The 15,775-nt window shown below is 32.7% G+C and overlaps 1 protein-coding gene across 3 annotated transcripts in view; it reads right to left on the bottom strand.

Annotated features, from left to right (window-relative positions):
* LOC133201508 (synaptotagmin-7-like) overlaps positions 1-15,775 on the bottom strand; it is a 95,039-nt gene that overhangs the window by 61,617 nt on the left and 17,647 nt on the right. For 2 of the 3 annotated variants that reach the window (XM_061337304.1, XM_061337305.1), the window contains exon 2: positions 14,511-14,787. In XM_061337304.1, the coding sequence (XP_061193288.1) occupies positions 14,511-14,787 (277 nt within the window). Of the gene's footprint in view, positions 1-57; positions 692-14,510; positions 14,788-15,775 lie in introns of those variants that run through there. The other variant, XM_061337306.1, reaches the window with a different exon arrangement.

Here is a 15,775-nt window from a genome sequence, read left to right as displayed (position 1 = left end):
CCGTGAGTTATATTGATTGCATGCATGAAAATGATTGAAATCGATGTCTAAATTTACCTGGATGTCCCTGTGTTGATGCAGGACCATGCCATCATGAGGTCAACCAAACCAATCAAAATCAGACAAAAAATATCACATTAAAAATATTCCAATGTTACATGAATATCATGAATAAAATCCAATGGCTACTTATAGGGAGTCCTTCATTTGTTACTAAGTTCTAGTACATGTATGTACGAGTTGCACTCTGCAGAATTTAACTTTCTGTTATCGCCTCGAGAATCACAGGAATGAATTATGCATCACTGATTGCCATTCACCATTAGCGATAACAATATCATTTGATGTCACCTAGATAATCCAAATGAGTTTCATCTCGATGGCAACTGTAATAAGTCAAAGCCGAAAACTGCATATCAATGTCTTCATCTTCTAGCGGTGAAGCTTACCAAATCAAGCCAGAAGACTCAAAGAGACACATTTTTCCTTCATGAAGACAAATCTTTTTTTTCCAAATCAATATGCAATCTTACACCATTCAAATTAAACTTTCAGCTAAGTTACTAAGCCTTTCCTGTGGGTAAGAATTAATAGCATGTCCTAAACACAGCCTGCTGTCTTAAACTTTAATGACAAGTCAAATCCAATTAATATTTTCTCATCGATTTCTTTATTTGAAGAGAAATGAAATCCGGATGGTAATGCATTGTTATGTTTCAACAGTGACGAAGAGCATTCCATTTCATAGGAAGAGACAACGTATCTTCCTGACCACTGTGCAAAGTATCGAACAAAAATAACAGGCAGTGGTTTCAACCAGATAGTAAATCCCATATTACGTGATTTATGCATGATATTTAGCATTAACAAAATTACTGCCAGAACATCGGCATATCGGCTCCTGAAAGAAGAATATTAAAATTCCCAAACCTGCCACAATTTATCTAAATTTCCTTTTTCTCAACAGTCACTATAATTTTTTCTATTCCTTCTCCATCTCAAAAAGTCAATAAAACGCCAAAATCCAGTAAAAGTTTCCCTATGACGGGGTAAACATAAGTCAATTTTTTTTCCATATCCACCTAAGGTTGATGTTGGAGATAATGTTCATTTTTCCGAGCTATTTCCAAAATAAAAAGGCTTCCAAACACTATCAACTGTACATAATCCCCAACACAGCTTATTGATCAGTGTCCTCTCTCCTTCAATCTTTGTATAGATTGTAGCATTCGATAGTTAACCCCCAAAGAATATAAAGACAGCATTAGCGACAATATAAAGAGAAGAAATCAAACTGATAAAAGAAAAGAATTGTCTGCCCTACGGCAATTCCCTTGAACAAAAACATACAGTGACATCCATCTTTCATCCTTCTTCATCAATATTTTTGTCAATAAATGTGTAGTTTTATTATCAAGGCATGTGTATTTTACATTGCTCTCAATTTTATAGCTAAAGACTGTGAGTCACAGGGTATGTAAAAATGCAATACTTCTTTAAAACAAAACCGATGAACGCTGTAAAGATGAAAGAATGACTGCACTTAACAACATACGGAATTTGCGACAAAATCAACTTTCAAAAAAGAGCATTTTTTTTTTAATTAAAAGGATGGTCAACATCTAAACTGCAATTTACGTAATTACAATAAATAAAAGTTTGTATTTACGAAGAACAAATCCCTTTTTACAGGCAGGGGGTAAACACGATTTATTGAATCTTCATACGATATTGAGAACGCTCACGTTTTCACTGAACTAAATGTATAGTCAGCGCATGTTTGTCTATTGTTCTTTATTTAACTATGGTAGCTGTATACTTGCTTGTATAATTTTAAAAAGTTTAAAAGAGAGGGAAATCTTTCTTCTTGTGTAAGAGCTTTGTATATACAACTTGAGGTGCAAGGTAGCGTGCCGTGTGCCTCAACAACTGAGCTTCTCAAATAAAATTATTATACTTCGATCACCTATACCTATAATTGTGTAAACGTGGCCATACCTTTAAAGATATTTTAGTTTGTTTTCAAGAAGAACCAATTTGTTTTTCTTCTGGAAGGTTGAACGTTAAGATATATGAGGCAATATTACGTTGATTTTTGTAAAGATAGGAAAATGAAATGATTTAAAGTAAGAAACGCTGTTGGTCTCAATCATTATATATATATATATATATATATATATATATATATATATATATATATATATATATATATATATATATATATATATTCCCTGTTTCTTTTGTATTGTTAAGTAAATATATTGATGCTAGCTGATATTTCAACAAAATAGGCGATATGGATGAGTTCTGATTTTTTTTCTTATTTGCCCAATCAATTTTGAATGTAATCTAATTTTCTTTTTATAATTCAAGAGTTCTGCATTTGGCTTTTACTAAGATAAAAGTTATGCCAAAAAAAAAAAAAAAAAGAAAAAAAGGTGAAACTTGAATTTTCTTTTTCAGGATAAAGGACAAAAAGATTTTTCACTACATATTTCTTTTAATTACAACCATATTTTTAATCCTTCTTCATATAAGATCAATGAGTTTAAGTTCAATGCAAATGATGCATATACAATATTAAAGTATAGAAGAAATGTTTGCATCTTTATCATTTTTATAAAGTGTGAGCATTACCCCATCGCTGTGAATGACCCCTTTATGTTCATTTTACATGATATTTATGCTCCTTTACAACAACAAAAAAATAATAATAACATAATCTCACATTAACAATATACATAAAAACCAGGCAATATCTGCATTTTATTAATAAACAGAAGAGCGCCGACCTCTGAGAGGTTCCTAGATTAAAGTGAATGATCTTCTGCGGCTCATCGTACTTACTTGAATTATGCATGACCAAATCAACACCTTGAAAAAGCTAAAGCACAAATATTTTAGTACACTACCTCTCTAACTTTTACAACTTCTCTATAAATATCCAATGAAAAAGATGAACGAACAGTGATCGATCTAAAAAAAATTACAAAGAATACAATCTGTGGACAGGACATAAAACACGGACCCCCGCAAATTCCAGAGGTGGGATCAGGTGCCCAGTAGGAGTAAGCGTCCCTTGTCGACCAGTCACACCAAATGTGCCTGTATTCAGAAGTTAAATCTTAAATGGAAGATCACAAAAATATTAATATTGAAATTTTTCGTTACCTATGAGTATTTTATCAATATCATTGAGATAATAGAAAGGAAGTAATATTCCACCAAATAAACTTAGATAAATAAGAAGTGAGTCTATGTGGTGGCAGATCGCTTTTTCTTGTGATAAGATTGCATGCGATATATCATAAGCAGATGAAACAGTTTTACTTGATAAGCCTAACTCCCCTCTCCTCAATAAACTATTCCTAAATTGGAAAATGACAATGTATTATGAGTGATCGTATGTTGTTTTACGTCCCATTCGAGAATTTTTCACTCATAAAGAGAAGTCACCGTATGCCGTTCAATGGCTAATGGTCCAAAATATGCAATTACATAAAGAAAGATCTATTTCTGAAGATCATAAAACATGTTTTAATTTTTGGATCGTGGGCTGTGCTCATATTTTAATTCTTTGCTGAAGATAGTCAAATACGCATGTTTTCTGCAAAATTCAAGAAATTGCATTTTCTAATAGACTGTTATCCAATACCTGGATTCTCAAAAGGAAATTTTGTTATAGGAAATGAAAGAACAAAGTCTCTACTTTATTTTGATATATGAAATGGGACAGAGGGTGATAGTCAATTAATTGATAGGATCGGGCCATTTTATGTATAAAGTGAACCTACATGTAGCTCTTTAGACCAATCCTCGGCACTCAGGGCCACTGGGCAGTGAGGGTTCTTTAATGTGCCAACGCCTACCGTGACATGGGACCTCGGTTTTTAAGGTCTCATCTTGAAGACCAGTGACTTTCACTTCTAGTCCCGGGCGCTTGGTGAAGGAACAGTCACTACCTATGTTTACGTCTTAGGTTTGACACGGCACGGCTAATATTGTTTAAAGTTGATTTTTGCCTCCCCCTTTTCATATCCTTACTATTCAAAGAAGAATTTTCTACCAGGTCATCCATAACCTTCCTGGTGTATATCTATAATCAGTTAACTCTCTCCTTCCTGTCATGCAGTAAAGTTTTGTAGTTATACCGAAGTTGAAATGGAGATCGGAGCCAAATTTTGTATAATTTTTCACTATCACTTAATATAAATGCATATAAAATTTATTACTTACTTGTTTTTTCACGAATGGATTTGTTTTCTTCTTATTAAATTAAATTATGCAAGTGTGAATTTTATACAGTAAAACTTACTTATAACGAACCTGGATATAAAGAAAACTCAACTAAAAGGAAGTTATATATTTTTTCCTCTTTTATAACACTTTCTCATATCAAGAAATTTGGTTGTTTTGAATCGAATAGTGTGATATATTGCAGCTCTATTAAACGTGACTGGTACCCAAGTCTCTGGGATGTCGTTAAAATGCTGTTCTATTTCAATCGTGTTATCAACGTTCACCAGAATCTGCACAGATTTCGACGGCTTCTGGCAGTTCCTATTTATAGCTGCTGATGATTCCTGATAGATGCTAAGGGTTATGTACATAATGTTTTCAGTGCGACGGGAATATTTTGATAAAAGTCTCTATAGTGGAAAGAATGGAAAACAATAACTTTGCAGACATACATTTATCTTTAAAGTGATCAAAGAAATTGATATTTTATTAGTTTTCATGACAACAAAAAATTTCATGTTCCTTATAAAAATTTGAAGACTAACTTCATCAACTTTAAATGGAAAAGGAATAATTTCATTAATACATTTCTTATCATTGTTTGCTTTTTTCCACCAATATAAAAAGGACAAGGTATGGTAACGGCCGAATCTGGCCGCTTGTTTGATGTAAAAATCAGAACACAGTTAAAATTGTGATAGTTTGTATTTAAGAACTTAAAATGATGCTTGTTTTAAAACCAGCACTAATTTTGATTCAAAGCTTACACAGAGGCCACAAGAGGTTGCAGAAGTAGGACCTTTTCCCGAATTTCCTGAATTCTGGTGGAATTTCATCAAATTTGAGATACTTTTCACTTCGGAAAACATAGAGCACAAGCATGTCTATCTGAGATTTTTATACATAAGATGCATCTGATACTAGTGTATGAAATATATAAATTTGGTAGATAGGCAAGCTTGTGCTCTATGTTTTCTGAAACAAAATGTGCTGTAAAATCGATGAAAATTTGCATAAAAATGAGAAAATTCGGTAATTTACATATTTTGTGACCTTCCTGTGACCCCTGTGTATCCCATGACTTAGAATCAATACCCATTTTGTGGCAGGGGTAACAACAGGTTTCTATTGATAAACTGTTGCATCATTCTAAAAGACATCCCAAACCAGGGGCCAAAAAGGGGTCTTAGCCTACCTTGTCGTTTATTTGGAAAAAATATAAAAATAGGAAATCCATCATTCAAATTATTTTCACTTTAAATAATAAGATACTACATGTACACATTTGATCATAACTTTAGGGGTTTTTTTTAAATTCAAGATGGTTAAAGACATATCAGGTTTTTGACATTATCATCAAGATTTATTTTAAATAAACTCAAAAAAGCTTTCATAATTAGAAATACACTTAATATTTACGGAATCATATTAATTAGTGGGGGACAATGTTTGTGGGTAACTACAATTATACTGGTTCCTTGAAAAGTTATTTCGTGGGTAACTCGTATGGAAGATTCTATCACCTGATGCACTGACAAAGTAATTGTTCTTTGGGGTATTAATTCCTTGAAAAGGTCATCCACAAATCCATTGACATTGGTCTCCCACGATTAATGATGATTATGCAGGTGCAGCAGCCCACCTAGTGAGTCTGCTGGGAGCATTTTTACTGGAGCTGCTTTAAAATCTATTAGCACATTGTTTTCTACATTATGAAGTACGTTACCATTAGTACAGTAAGTATAACATTGCTTAAAGATACTTAACTGTTCAAATAATGTAAGTATGAATTCTTCTAGACACAATTATTCATTTGAACAAAATGAAGAAAAACTTCAAAAGTTATAATACCTCAAAATGCTCACATCTACAAAGATTTTCACCTTCCATTCACGGTAGAAATAAAACACGTAGGAAAATAAGTAAACGAATGTATCGATTTGGGAATTTTACCATAGAGTGCGTTTTCACATCATGTACAATTCCCATTTATCATATCAGTTTCGTCGGATGAGCAAAAGCGCAGTTAATTGATTGTTGTCAAAGGACAATGACATTTTCAAGTCATCATCGTTTACCAAGATACTTCTACGAAACCAAGAGCACGACAAGAAATCATAATGCCGATTTTTGTCTAAGCTTTAGATCGACTGACTATAAAATATCGCAACAGTTGTCTTATCGGAAAAGCAATATGGTCAAATTTCTGCATTGAGATCGATCAACTTTTGAAGAAAAAAAGAAACATATGTTCTACTTATAAACTAAGTACATTAAACGTCATCTTCAAAAACCGTAGTGCAATAACATTCTTTAGTTTTTACATCAACACAATGTCTAATGAGATTACGGTGTAATGAAAATTATGCAAGGCTGTTTGGCCCTTTTAAATATCAAAAGACCATTATACATAGCATTCAATGTCCAGATTATGCCACAAGTACTTATTTATACAAATTCTTACATCATTAAGTAAAAAGTTGGGGGTTTTTTTTCAAGAAAATAATGTACCAAAATTCGTAAAAAGTCGATAAAAAATAGGTAGCAACCATTCCCTCGCAAAGCGCTCAGCACTTTGAAGTAAAAGCTGCGAGTCTTTTGAATGAGACCTCAAAATCGAGGCTCCATGTCATGGCGGGCTTTAGCAAGATAAAGATCCCTCATTGCTCAATGACCCCGAGTGCCGAGTAAATGTCTAAATTTGAAGCCCCTCGACGGTATATGGTGACATCTCTATATAAGTGAAAAATTCTCGAATAGAACGTAAAACAACATACAATCAATCAATCAATCAGTCCTTTTCAAAACAAGATAAATCATACATTGTTTCCGTAAAAGCAAGCTGATATAGATTATAATGGGATTTTTACACAGTGTATCATTATTATCAAGACAAAAATACTCCCGTTAGAAAGCATATCTTAAAATACTGTGGTCATAAGTCTTCTAATTTGCTGTAAGCAGCAAATATAGCTATGTTTTTCTTTCTTTTACTCAAGTGAAATACTATGCTCTGAAAGATGAAGATAGCGAACATTAATCAAGCCCGAAAGTCTACTGAAACAATACAAATCATCGATTTCCAATGTATCCCCTCATTAATATCTATAGATCAAAGGAAATTAATTGCTCTTTAAACAGACAAATTGCTTTGCCAAATCGGATTGTAGACGTTACTGATAGACATTACAATACTTCAGTATATAACAGTGTATAATGATAGCAGAAAACAAATGAACAATTCAATTCAGCTAGAATCTTCCCTACACAAATTTAACGAGCTGTTCCAATTTGCTGCAGACAAATGGACTTTTTAATGACATATATGTAATATAAATATCAGATAATTATATAACCCAGTTTCCCTTTTAACGAGGAGAATCCAATTATTTCTTTTCTTTTACTATGTGCTTTTATTCTCTGTGACACAATGCTTGTACAATGGGTGTGAAAAAATCCAATCTCATGAGAAAGAGAAAACCGGCCTACTGTCCACAATAAATCAGGGGGAAAAAAGAATCGGATTTCTAAGAATCAACAACAAAATACAATTCAGCCTTGACTTCTACTATAAAATTTACTAATGAATCCGCCGTGACAATAGTAAAAATAATTACATAAAGATAAATTAAGCCTTTTCTTGTCTAAATTATTATCACTTCTCACAAATTCTTTAACTTAATCGGAGAGTGAAGACACAGGCCTCTTAAATGTAAATCGACTAGTAAGGTAACGTTCTCTTAGAATTTAGAGTTGAATGTAAACTTCTGGTCCTCCTACAGTGATTTGCCTGATTTCTGAACCATAATATATAGTTTGGAGATTCTTTGTATCACTTGCATGTCGTTCGGTCAAACTTAAAAAGAATTAAATTATTGTATCGTCTTTCATAGATAACCTGTGTATCATACCATTTCCATTCACATTTTTATTTTGCATTAAATACAATTATCCGGTGTTAAATAAAAATTACTGAAAATATCATTATGCAGTACTTTCTTTAAAGTCCTTAACAAAACAGTGATCTAACCCTAAGTTTGAGTTGTTTTTCTTTTCTATGTGAGGTTCTTTTGGGAGAAATGGTCAATTAGTGTAATGGTTTCATGACAAAACCAATAATAAAGACTTTAAAGATTTCCTTTGCAGATATGACAGAGCCAATAATTTCGAATCAAATTAATTTTATGATATAACTAAGCATTTCTCTATGTTAAAGAGTCGTTTTATATATTCCTTGTTTTGAACAGATAGTAGTACAACTAGAGCTCTCTTTCGCTGCAGAGACATCTTTAAAAAGAGGAGGAGAAATTCTTAATATTTGATGGTGAAATAAACTGAGTACCCTCTACTTTATTTCTAGGAGAATTGTCTGGTCCCATTTTAAAAGTATTTTATCCCGATTTTACCGCTGAGGGAGTTCCTAAGTGTAAGATCCTACACATGCAATTCACGAATTTTTATATACATAGAACAAATAACTAGAACTGGCTAACACTGAAACATGTCCATAACCATATTGTACAAATCTCTATTGATCCTTTGCTTTTTTTTTACAACAATGGAACTTATACATCAATACATAGGATTTAAACAATGTCTGAATACATATCACAGGTTCACTTCCTCGAAACTAGTCCAAAAGAACATAAAATGATGAAAAATCAATCAATCATTTGGCGTGTGATATAATGTTATACACTCTCAGATCAAATGATACTCACTGAATACTATATATTGTCTGATCTTACTATGTTATGTCTGAGGCAATCGATTGTTCCGATAATGGGCAGGAAATAGGTCAGAAACATAACAAACAAACTTCTAGCTGCAGAACTGTAGCGTTATGATTTTATATTTTAGTCTTTGACCATAAAGCTACAGATCCCGTAATGCAAATATGGTGCAATTTACGGCGCAAGATTTTTTTCTGCGCATGTTTGTCGAGAGTTTCTCTAATATCCAGCATTGGTCTATCATCTACCTTCACTCCATAATTCTAGACATATTATTTAACCAATCTGCATGTTTTATCCACCTTCTAACCCTTTTTAGTCGTCCATACAGACCAATAAACTCTCGTTTTGAACTTTTTGTCGGACGGCAGAAAATTCCAAACAAGCGAATTTATTGGTCTGTAGTAAAGGGTTGGGAGGTGCATAAAATATATCAATTGGTAATTGGATATATCTGGAATTAGGGATTGGCAAGTGTTGATTGACCAGTGCTGGAAAGTGGAGAAACACATTCCAACCGTGCGCAGAAAATCTTGCGCCGTAAATTGCACAATATTTGCATTATGGGATCTGTAGCGTTATGGTCAAACACGGAAATGTAAAACCATAACGCTACAGTTCCGCAGCTATCTAACTTCAAGATGTAGATTTTCTGTTTGGTCTTTTTGATCTTTTGACGAGAGTATAATCAATCACATGCTTGTATTTCAATAGGATAATACAAAAGAGGAGGGCGATAGTGAAGACAAATTCACATTCAAAGTTTACTGTTACTTTCAGATATATAATCTTGAAGGTGCAAATTTTTAAAAGGTTCCAAAAGCTATTTGGGTATCAAATTTGATCTCATTTTCTTCTCAACAGTCCCAACTGATAGAAATTAAAATAGTCGGTGACGTTATACCAATTCATTTATTTGTTCAAAAGAATAGTTAAATACTTAAATAACTAAGGAAACTAGCAAGAGGATCACTTTTTTGGTTTAAGAAAACAAGCATTCACATCAGATTTTTCTATCGATTTTCAAAGTTTTAAGGAAAGAAAGTTTGCTCCAATGCTTTATTTCCCGCCCTTATTCAGATACACAGACTTCTTTAAAAGCTTTCCAAACGAATGATTCCTAAATAGTTTCCAAAGGAATGACAAATGCCTATCCACTTACGAGTACTTTGGTAATTCATATTGCAATCATCTTCAATTTATCTCTCACGTTTCAGTTTCTCTGTGAGGAAGTATTGGATAAAATGCTAGTGCTCCGCCGAGCATTGACATATGGAATCTTTGTCCAACAGTTTGACTGTAGGCTAGAGTTATTTTCCTTGTGTATCTGCTATACAATGCGATTGCAATGTAAATGGCAATCACCCACTTCTGACAGAAGATTTTATAGTGGTTGGTTCATAGTTAGAAATAACTTTTTATTCAGAAAAGCACTGCAATAAATTGCACATCAACTTGAGTTATTTTCTATCCAACCAGAAAGTATTTTTCTACACACATGGATAAAAAAGTCACACGGTGCTCAAGGTAAAGCTAAGGTATTGGTATCAAATACACGTACACTCTGTCCAGAATACTGTTAGAATGGTGATACTACATGCAAGTATTCAAGAAAGGGCGTCAATATATATCAAAATTCGGTCTTAATTAGAGAGACTTGTATACATTAAAGTAAAAAGGAAATATTTGTTGTGACCAGAGGTCCAAGGTCCTGTGTTATCGTACTTTTTACAGAATCTTTCTTGATTGTAAAAAACACAGAGTAAAAGGCTTGACATGAATTTTTTGCAACTATCATTTCCTGAGTGTCAAGTGCAGAAAATACGTAAATCTGTCACTGAAAAGTGATCTTGTATATTGTGGTTTTATTTAATTAAACGTTTAATACATAAGACAAAAATCCATAATATGAATATGGTGCAAATCTTTCATCTAACTGTGATATTTTTAAAGGATACAATAATAGTCACCAGATTTTTGTTTGTTTTTTTTAACAATCGAGTGCCCTATCTTTACAATCAACTCACGAAGAGCCGTCTCGAGATTTTGCATTTCACTTTCATTTTCAACCAAAGGTATATGTACAGGCCAAATTTCTGTATACAAATGAACTTGTACCTGTTGGTTTCTATTGGTCTTTGGAACAATGGATGAAATAAATGAAATAAGTATAAATGCAAATAAGATTTGAATTCTGATCTTCTGTCCAGTTCAAATATAAGTAAATACAATAAAAGGACATCAAATATTGTTTAAGCAGGGTTTTTTTTTATCGATCAGTGGTATTTACCGTGCATGTTTTGTAATTTTTTCATATAATGTACCGTACTTACGAGCTTTTTCTCATTGCATTTCACATGCTGTATTAAATATACACTAATACGCGCAATTTATCTAGAAACACTTACAGGCAGAAAATAAACGATAGCATTTATTTTAAAAATCTCATCTACTTATAAGTGTTTCTGGACAAATTACCTTGAGTAGGAAAATCAAAAGGTTCATGGGATTTCTTCACTATTATGCACATTTTCGTGCGATTACCTTTAATTCTTAAAACATTCTTAACTGAGTATCAAAATGGTAGAACTTCCGTTAGAGTTGTCTCTCATTGTCTTCATTTGACAGTGCTTTATACATAATAAAATGACAATTTACGTTTCGTCATTTTAAGCAATATTTTTATTTACTTATGTTAAGCATATAAAATCATCAAAGGAAATATGTTTCAAAGATTAACAATAAACAATAGCACTCATGCTAGCATACTCTTTCATACATTTTATTTGCTAAATAAAATATCACAGGTCTATATTCGTCTGTGTGAACAACTTTGTATACATTTGTCATCCCAAAATAAATTTATAAGGAAATCTTCGTAAAATATATATGTACATATACATGTATCTATATTCATCCTAGTTTACCGTGGTCCTGAGCGTTCACCTATAAGAGAATGTTTGTTTATGTGCTTTTTACCAGAATCTTTCACTTACGTTGAGAAGCCACAAAGTGGAAGCTTAAAGCTGAAAGATAGGCGAACAAGGCGAGCGAAATGCCTATAGTGCAACAAATATGAAGGTGAAAAATTAAATCTCAATCATTACAAAATTTTCTTTCATTTTTCATCTAACATTAAACTATTCTTTATGTAAAATCTCCACAATTTGCAAAAATCTCACAAAGATTGAAATTATTTGCCTACGAAATAGCATACACACACATAAGAAGGCAAAAAGGATCATTTTAACAACTTTTCGATACAAGTTGGTTTTTGCTCCATTTTTTGAAAGTTTACCATCAGAGTGTGCGTAAAAATACAAATTTTTTGGTTAACAATAACATGGAGCAAAGCCCCACCTTAAAAACACACTTTTATGACACAACATTTGTATCTTTCCAAGAAATTCTTGAAGTCCATTTAGTCAAGGGTCACATCACAAACATGATTTAAATGCCATGTTTCGTAGCGTAGTGGTTAGTCTCAAAGTAAAATGATACTCAGAATTTCTACTGCTAGGGTCCGAACCCCATGAATACCATATTTTTTTTTTTAATAATAGAATAATTTTTCCAGAGAAAAATTTTCCTCAGAAAAGTTTTGTTTGTCATAATTTCATAAATTTCAATAATGAGAACTTTACTCTAGGTACTAAATTCATAAATTGAACACGATTTTTATATATCTGAAGCTATAGGCATTCTGCACACCTTGTTCACCTGTCTCCTTAAGACCTGTACTCGGAACTTACGGCCATTTAGTAGTAAGGGATCTTTTTGTGTGAGCACCTCCGCGAAACAGAACCTAATGTTTAATAGTCTCATCCAACAACTGGTCTCCAATTCCTACAGTGGGTTTGATCTAGTTAGGAACATTTTTTCTGCTAAAGCATGACCTTCTAACCAATGTGCCATGCTGACAAAGAATTTATCAGTATCGAGGATGACCTCTTATTATGGTCTGCATGACTCATACAAAGACAGTAGGTCAGACTCTGAGGTCTTAATTCCGAGTCAGACATATGACTTATTATCACAATTTCTACTTAAGTATTCTAATCCCATCTTTTACATACCAAACTAACATTTAAACTAATTTATTAAATTCTAACATATTGAAGCAATTCACTATAACTGAGACAAAAGCAATTTCATCTATTGCTCATGTGACTGCGTAGTGTGTGTCAGTAGCTATCATTGTAATCTTTGAAGATGATAAAACACCCCACCTAGAGGAGGACATTGCAATTAACCTGCAAGGTATCTGTTTTAGTAATTGACACTAACAATCAACAAAAGCAAAGACTGAAATAATTACTCCATGGCACACAATATCCAGTTTACATGAAAGTGTCAAAACAATGTTATTGGTAAAAATTTTCTTGGCATTTTATTGCCGTAATGTCATGGTAATTTTCATTTCAATTTTTATTGAAAAAAAATATTTCTCATTTAACTTCCTTTTTTCTAATGATGAACATCAAGCTTTAGAATTTTTGATCCAAAATCAAATAAAAGGAATTTTGTTGTGGGATCCAAACCAGAATATAATGTTTATCACACAAAATGCCACATATACAAATTGGAGACCAAGGGACAAAAGTTTTCCCTTGGTATTGCAATTTACATCTTGTTATTTAACCACAATGTAAAAAATGGAAAATAAAAGATTATTTTATTCAATCTAACATACAGAAATAGAAATTTTAAGCTAAAACTTATACTGTAACTGAAATGTACAGCAGTATAGAGACTTACAATTAAGGTTAATAAGATAACCTTTAATTTCAACCATATGTTGACATTAGTTTAAGATAGGCAAACTAATGATATTTCCCTATAATTCATCTGAAATGGCTAAGTCAAACAACATGCAATTTCAAATTTTACTTTTAAACAGGTATTTTAAAAGCAATGTATAATTTGAAATTTGAAATTTTCTTGTTTGCATATAGTCAAAGTAACAATTTCAAAATGCTGTCGAACTGTTGTTCATTTTGCTGTATGTACACTTGGACTAATAAAAATATCACACACAGAAACAGAAATCAGTGAACCTAGCCTCAATACATCATTCAGATTTTGATTGCAGTCATGCAGTTCCACAAAAAATACAGATTTGTGCAATGGTGGGGGTGGGGGGGGGGATAAAAAAAAATTCCATTTCTGAATTATCATTTATCCACATACTTTACTTTTATTGTAATCATACCTTCTACTTTCACAAAGCATCATACAGAAGTATTACATATGAAATTTCTTTTATGAACCAATTGTAACTCTTTTGAAAAGAAGTGCCATATATACACATAGAAAACTGTAGTTGTACTTTTTTTCCACGTGATTAAATTACGCTATGTATACAAGAACAAATTTTCCATGGAAATTTGTCACAGCATACTTAAATTACATTTAAGACATACCAGCTCATGTAAAAAGGCAAAGAATTCAGGATTGAACAGGCATTGTAATCTGAAGAATTATGATGCAGTGAAAAAGTTTGTTTACAGTTATACAAATTACATGTAAATACGGTACCTGACACTTTCTCTTCCAAGCATTGGTGAGCCATGCATGGAGGGTCTTGCTTCCCAGGACCGTTTATTTAGCACCCGGACCCCATCAGACTTATCAGAATCCTGAGGCGCCACAGCGGTGTATTTCTGTGCTAGAATGTCTGAGCTGTCTAGTTCATCATCATCATCATCTGTCTTCTTGAGGCACCACCCACACAACAACACTGCCACCACCAGTACCACCACTGACCCTAATGCACTGATGATGGCCAGGAAGACCTGTCCCGAATCCTCCATGTCTATAACAAAATAATAGATTCTGAATCAATATGACTAATAAAGATAAATTGTTAGTCAACAACACAAACTTACTTTATCAAATGGTCTTAATGTAGAAACCACTAAATCTGACAAACTTCATGCATGAAACAAGAGATACGCTACCCACCAAATTTTAAAGATAGCTTTCTTCTGTCACAGTGACTTCATACCTGATTTTTCTTTGTTAAGTATAATATGAACAGGAAATTGATCAAGTTTGGTTAATGTCTCATTTTGACTGCAAATGGTTCTCAATTTACCTTCTCATTTAGTGTCAGATTTTATAACCTTGAATGATAATGCCCAGTATCTCAATCTGTAGTTAACATCTCAGTTACAACATTCCCTCAGCTACTTTGTATTTATGCATGTACAGTAAAACCTTGTTATCACAAACTCAAGGGGAGAAAGATAAAACTTCAAGACATCCATGGACTTGAGATGACAAGGGTAAAAAAAAATTAGGAAAAAGCAGTTGGGAATGCCAATGCACGTTACATCAATATTCTTGGTATACAAAATGTCAGTGTTTGAAATAATGAAGTTCAACTGTTTATGCCATGGTTAGTAAATACTCAACCAGTGAAAATCAAACAATAAAATTAAAATATACCGATGTAATTCAAGTGAGCTCTTAAGGACATACGCAACGTAGTTTGAACTTTATAGTCTTTTTCCCTGGAGTTGAAGAGTTCCAATACTTAAAGGAACTGTGTGCTACATTTTAATGTCTATATATGCTATTGTACACTTTTTCTAAAACAAGTTTGGATAAACAAAACATCTAGAATATATGTTTAGTAATTTTTGTATATTTTTCTTTGAATTATACCAGAATTTTCATCATTTGATATCATTTCAAAACCCCTGGTAATGCATGCTGATTTTTTGTCTACGAACATCTGATGGCACTACAATCTTAAATTAAGAATATCTCGAAAAATTATCAGTAGGTAAGGTACGTTG

Source organism: Saccostrea echinata, unplaced genomic scaffold, assembly GCF_033153115.1.
Source record: "Saccostrea echinata isolate AGI-Se365-2 ecotype Australia unplaced genomic scaffold, CSIRO_AGI_Sech_v1 ptg000044l, whole genome shotgun sequence".
Taxonomy (NCBI): domain Eukaryota; kingdom Metazoa; phylum Mollusca; class Bivalvia; order Ostreida; family Ostreidae; genus Saccostrea; species Saccostrea echinata.
This window is presented reverse-complemented; position numbering and strand designations above follow the sequence as displayed.